Raw genomic sequence first — 5,955 nt, 5'->3', positions numbered from 1 at the left:
CTGTTCATTGGTCCTAATTTCTTCCACCTTGCTGTCTGTCATATGAACTGGTTCGGAACATTGGCATCTGTGGCTAAATGTTCCCAAAATCGATGCCTCCTGATCTGCCTTGGCTGGGAAGCCCAACTGGCCGCTTTCATTCCAGCCCCACGTGTATGCGTCACCACTCGTGCTCAAAGCTGTTGAAGAGAAAAAGAAGTAAGAGAGAGGACATGAGGAAGACAAAAGGGGGAGTATAAAGAAAAAGGAAATGAGAAAGATGAAGGGAGAAGAAATGAGAATGACAAAAAAGGGAAGAAGAAAAAGAAAGGCAAAGAGAATGACAGAAGGAAGGAGAGAGGAAATAAGAGACAAAAGGAGGAAGAAGAAAAAGGAAATAAGCTAGTTAAAAAGGAGAAGAAGAGGGGAAATAAGATAAAACAATAGAGAATAAGAAAAGAGATGAGATGAGAAAGACAAAAGGGGGAAAAACAAGCCAGATAAAGGAGGGAAGAAGAGAGAGGAAATGAGAGACAAAAGGAGGGAGAAGAAAAAAAGAAACGAGAAAGTAAAAACAGAGACTTGAAATTACATTAGAATATCACAAGCTAAAATTTAGTGTTGAAAATTCTGCATTTCTTTGATGCAAGAGCTCATTCCCCAAACATAACTCTATACTCTACCTCCACAGATCCAAAATTCCTTTCCCTAAGATTTGAGGTAACAATACTGTACTATGTGCTAAGGAAGGCCTAAAGGAAATTTAAATTGGTAAAAGAAGATTATTAAAATTTTACGGATGATCCTCTATTTCCAGAAACATGTTATTAATTTACTCAAGATACCATACAGTATATTTCTTAACGCACTAATTTCAGGATTAAACTCAAACCATTAAAGGCAACAATTAATTAAGTATTTATATATAAGAAAAAATATACATACATTATCGTCATCAAATATAACATACACCCACAACCACAGCCCACCCACAAAAATAATAATAAGAAAATAAAAATTAAAAATATATAATTACCGACACAGTGCCAACCCCCCGAGGCTATGGAGGAGATAGTAATGCCTTGGAGACTCTACTGGTTCTGGACAATTTTCCATTGCCAAGTTGACCACGCCTAAAGTGGGATAAGAAATTAATACGAATTGAATTATATGTAGGAGTTAGGCAAGTCATTTTTTGTCCATTGCTAGCAGGCAATTATTCAGAAGAAAAAGAAGTAGATTTTTAAAATGATACAGGAAAAGTCCTTATCAGTTTAAATATACTGGCTAAAGAAAATTTATCTGATATTTACTAATTTTACAAACTTTAACTATATCTGTGAGAGAACCTAGAGCTTCTATCTGTGTCTGTCTGTCTCTCCCTCTGTGTCACTCACTGTCATCCTCCTTCTCACTCTCACTTTAGAAGCATCTTTTTTAGATACAGAAACTGGAACTTAAAGACATAAGATGATTCAAAGTCTAAAAGAGTACAACTAAATTTCCATTGTGAATCCTGATGACACAATTCTTACATTTATAAGTATAAAACATATATCACATTGTTATGGACAATCCATAGGAGATAGACTTCTTTTCCAAAGTAAAAGACTATTTTAAATGCTAATTTGAAACAGCAGGGATAGTATATTAGTGGAATAAATTTTTCCCCCATTATATTCTTAAAATTAATTATCATTATCCTTTTACTCAATATCCTAATTTCAATGTCAAATGAGCTCTTCTTGTCATCATTGGAAAATGATCTTAAATAATTTCATCCCATATTGGCAAAATGATACCCAGTGAGATTTAGGGAAAAAAAACATCTATTTGTATTTACTTCCACCTACTTCTGAGGATGTGCACTACTTACATTCCACTGCCCCAGGTAAGGACTACTCCATCTTTTGTTAGTGCCATACAGTGCTCCTTCCCCACTTCAACAACACTGATTCTGCTGCCACCATATGGTAGAGGGACACCACTGCTGTACATCTTCCCATCTGTGGTTCAGGGCAGGATATATATTCTTATGGTAAATCAATCAGAAAAAGCAAACTTGATCTATTGAAAAAAAAAACGAACTAAATCTATTTGAAAAAAAAAATCAACTAAATCTATTTGAAAAAAATATTCTTGCACTACATCTATTTAAAAAATGGCATAGTGTCCTATAGAGAGAACCCCTATTTGGAAAATCAAAAATGTTTAATGCAAACAGTTGTTCAAACATATAATGGTCAACATATAAGAAAACAGTTGACTCTTGACTATCGCAACCTAAATAAACAGCATTTTCTGTTCATACTAGCAATAAATAGCTTATTAATTTTTGCATAATATGTATATGTTATAACAACTACCTGTATAGTAATCTTTCATGACGACTTTCAACACAATAATTTCCTTTTCAATATTTTTCTTCTATTTCTACTTGTTAGAAATTTAAAAATGTCAACCTTGAGAAAGCCCAAGGAAAGATCAGTTATTTATTTATTTTTTTAAGTTCCTGCTTTGAAAGAAAATAACATCTTATACTTTACCTTCATCGAGAGCTATAAGAGAGTTGTCCTCAACAAAGACGGAAGAGAATTTTATTTGAGATGTTGTATGATGAACATTACTTTCACTCTCTGCTATCCTGTCCTGATCTTCAACTTGCTGCACTGAGGGACCTGTCAAATATGAAAAAGAATAACTTTTGATTCTCCTTATTCTACACTGGAACAACCCAAAAGGCACCAACTAGACAAGTACGATTAATTATGAACCGTATTCATGTTGACAAATGTGGAAAGGTATGAATGAGAACAAATATCTTCACAAGACAAATGTATTTTACCGGTAAAATACATCTCTTGTATTGTGAAGATATTCGTTCTCATTCATACCTTTCCACATATAATTATAAATATATTTTTTTCTAATTCTAAGTTTTATGATTTTTTAATCAAAGATGTGAACAAAGACTCATGCTTTCGTCCATTGCAGTATCTCTCTGGAAGAAGAGCTTCCTCCACTGCCCCTTTTCATGCAGAACCACTGCCCCATCATCGTTTATGGCAGCCATTCGCATCTCGCTCATAGATATCTGCTGGAGCAAATCATCAGCTGACTTATCTTATTAAACCTTGGTATAATTGCTTGTGGGTTGTTCATAATTCTTTTTAATAACTTAGTCATCCTTATTAATGAATAACTTAGATGATATATGTTTTATCAATAATATAATTCCCCTACACAAACCCTATTCCAAGTCAGAAGTTATACATGATAGCCTATGAACCATAACCATAACTATATACTTCCAGCAACTAAAATGATCAGCATAAGGTAATGTAAATACCAGAAGCAGGTAACACCTTTCGTATCCTACCTTCCATCCCTGTGCCATCTCCTCTTCCAGACTATAATCAAGATTTCTGTAGCCAGTAATTTGCCAACCAGCATCTGAAACATGACATAAGTGAGGTTCTTTGCTAGAAGAAATTTTACATCTCAAAGTTTTATGTCAGTTATATAAAAAAGAAAAGAACAAAATACATATGATTATTCTAAACTGTGAATTCAAAATTCATTATCCCTAACCTGACCTCACCAAATTCTAGCTAATGTAACCTAACCTCGATTAAACTGATTTAATATAAACCTCATGTGAGAAAACGAAATTTGGAGTCTCCGAGTCAAATTTGAGCCTAACCTAACCTCACCAAATTCCAGCTAATGTAACCTAACCTCGATTAAACTGATTTAATATAAGCCTCATGTGAGCATACGAAATTTGGAGTCTCCTGGTCAAATTTGAGTCTAACCTACACTAACCTAACCTAACCTAACCTCACCAAATTCCATCAAATGTAACCTAGGCATGATTAAACTGATTTAATATAAAACTCATGAGAGAAAACGAAATTTGGAGTCTCCTGGTCAAATTTGAGCCTAACCTAACCTAACCTAACCTAACCTCACCAAATTCCAGCTAATGTAACCTAGCCTCCATTAAACTGATTTAATATAAACCTAATGTGAGAAACGAAATTTGGAGTCTCCTGGTCAAATTTGAGCCTAACCTAACCTAACCTAGCCTAACCTAATCTCACCAAATTCCAGCTAATGTAACCTAACCTCGATTAAACTGATTTAATATAAACGTCATGTGAGAAAACGAAATTTGGAGTCTCCTGGTCAAATTTGAGCCTAACCTAACCTCACCAAATTCCAGCTAATGTAACCTAACCTCGATTAAACTTTTTTAATATAAAACTCATGTGAGAAAACGAGATTTGGAGTCTCCTGGTCAAATTTGAGCCTAACCTAAAAACCTAACCTAACCTAACAACACCAAATTCCAGCTAATGTAACATAACGTCGATTAAACTGATTTGATATAAACCTCATGTGAGAAAACGAAATTTGGAGTCTCCTGGTCAAATTTGAGCCTAACCTAACCAAACCTAACCCAACCTCACCAAATTCCAGCTAATGTAACCTAACCTCGATTAAACTGATTTAATATAAACCTCATGTGAGAAAACGAAATTTTGAGTCTCCTGGTCAAATCTGAGTCTAACCTAACCTAACGTAACCTCAACAAATTCCGGCTAATGTAACCTAGCCTCGATTAAACTGATTTAATATAAATCTCATGTGAGCATACGAAATTTGGAGTCTCCTTGTCAAATTTGAGCCTAACCTACCCTAACCTAACCTAATCTCACCAAATTCCCGCTAATGTAACCTAGCCTCGATTAAACTGATTTAATATAAACCTAATTTGAGAAAACGAAATTTGGAGTCTCCTGGTCAAATTTGAGCTTAACCTAACCTAACCTAACCTAACCTCACCAAATTCCCACTAATGTATCCTAGCCTCGATTAAACTGATTTAATATAAACCTCACGTGAGAAAACGAAATTTGGAGTCTCCTGGTCAAATTTTAGCCTAACCTAACCTAACATAACCTAACCTCACCAAATTGCAGCTAATGTAACCTAGCCTCGATTAAACTGATTTAATATAAACCTCATGTGAGAAAATTAAATTTGGAGTCTCCGGGTCAAATTTGAGCCTAACCTAACCTAACCTAACCTCACCAAATTCCCGCTAATGTAACCTAGCCTCCATTAAACTGGTTTAATATAAACCTAATGTGAGAAAACGAAATTTGGAGTCTCCTGGTCAAATTTGAGCCTAACCTAACCTAACCTAACCTCACCAAATTCCAGCTAATGTAACCTAGCCTCGATTAAACTAATTTAATATAAACCTCATGTGAGAAAACGAAATTTGGAGTCTCTGGGTCAAATTTGAGCCTAACCTAACCTAACCTAACCTAACCTAACCTCACCAAATTCCAGCTAATGTAACCTAGCCTCGATTAAACTGATTTAATATAAACCTCATGTGAGAAAATGAAATTTGGAGTCTCCGGGTCAAATTTGAGCCTAACCTAACCTAACCTAACCTAACCTCACCAAATTCCCGCTAATGTAACCTAGCCTCGATTAAACTGATTTAATATAAACCTCATGTGAGAAAACGAAATTTGGAGTCTCCTGGTCAAATTTGAGCCTAACCTAACCTAACCTAACCTCACCAAATTCCAGCTAATGTAACCTAGCCTCGATTAAACTGATTTAATAAAAACCTCATGTGAGAAAACGAAATTTGAGCCTAACCTAACCTAACCTCACCTCACCAAATTCCAGCTAATGTAACGTAACCTCGATTAAACTGATTTAATATAAAAGCTCATGTGAGAAAACGCAATTTGGAGTCTCCTGGTCAAATTTGAGCCTAACCTAACCTAACCTAACCTTACCGAATTCCAGCTAATGTAACCTAGCCTCGATTAAACTAATTTAATATAAACCTCATGTGAGAAAACGAAATTTGGAGAGTCCTGGTCAAATTTGAGCCTGACCTAACCTAACCTAACCTAACCTAACCTAACCTCACTAAATTCCCGCTAA

The 5,955-nt window shown here is 35.1% G+C and overlaps 2 protein-coding genes across 2 annotated transcripts in view; both read right to left on the bottom strand.

Annotated features, from left to right (window-relative positions):
• Window positions 1-935, bottom strand: part of LOC113799964 (RCC1 domain-containing protein 1) — a 2,148-nt gene extending 1,213 nt beyond the window's left edge. Inside the window, exons 1-3 of the mRNA XM_070115897.1 lie at window positions 925-935; window positions 715-731; window positions 1-179 (exon numbers count right to left, since the gene is read on the bottom strand). The exon at window positions 1-179 is cut by the window's left edge and continues 187 nt beyond it. Coding sequence (XP_069971998.1) covers window positions 1-179; window positions 715-731; window positions 925-935 — 207 coding nt within the window. The remainder of the gene's footprint in view (window positions 180-714; window positions 732-924) is intronic.
• On the bottom strand, window positions 40-5,019 carry LOC138867629 (uncharacterized). The gene is made up of 5 exons (XM_070144136.1): window positions 3,359-5,019; window positions 2,526-2,657; window positions 1,856-1,985; window positions 1,016-1,112; window positions 40-179 (listed from the first exon to the last, which is right to left on the bottom strand). Exons 1-4 carry the CDS (start codon window positions 3,363-3,365, stop codon window positions 1,040-1,042), a joined length of 342 nt encoding a protein of 113 aa, XP_070000237.1. The 5' UTR covers window positions 3,366-5,019; the 3' UTR covers window positions 40-179; window positions 1,016-1,039.
• Between the last annotated feature and the right edge of the window lie 936 nt (window positions 5,020-5,955).

This window comes from Penaeus vannamei, chromosome 3 (assembly GCF_042767895.1).
Source record: "Penaeus vannamei isolate JL-2024 chromosome 3, ASM4276789v1, whole genome shotgun sequence".
Classification (NCBI taxonomy): Eukaryota; Metazoa; Arthropoda; class Malacostraca; order Decapoda; family Penaeidae; genus Penaeus; species Penaeus vannamei.
Note: the sequence above shows the minus strand (reverse complement) of the source record. Positions and strands in the feature narration are given on the sequence as shown.

Excerpts from the sequence above, each read along its gene's own strand:
- LOC138867629 (XM_070144136.1), bottom strand. Across the intron at positions 1,986-2,525 it reads TCTTATAGCTCTCGATGAAG|ATGGGAAGATGTACAGCAGT; the intron begins GTAAAGTATAAG and ends CCTGAACCACAG. Across the intron at positions 1,113-1,855 it reads CTTACCTGGGGCAGTGGAAT|GCGTGGTCAACTTGGCAATG; the intron begins GTAAGTAGTGCA and ends ATCCCACTTTAG.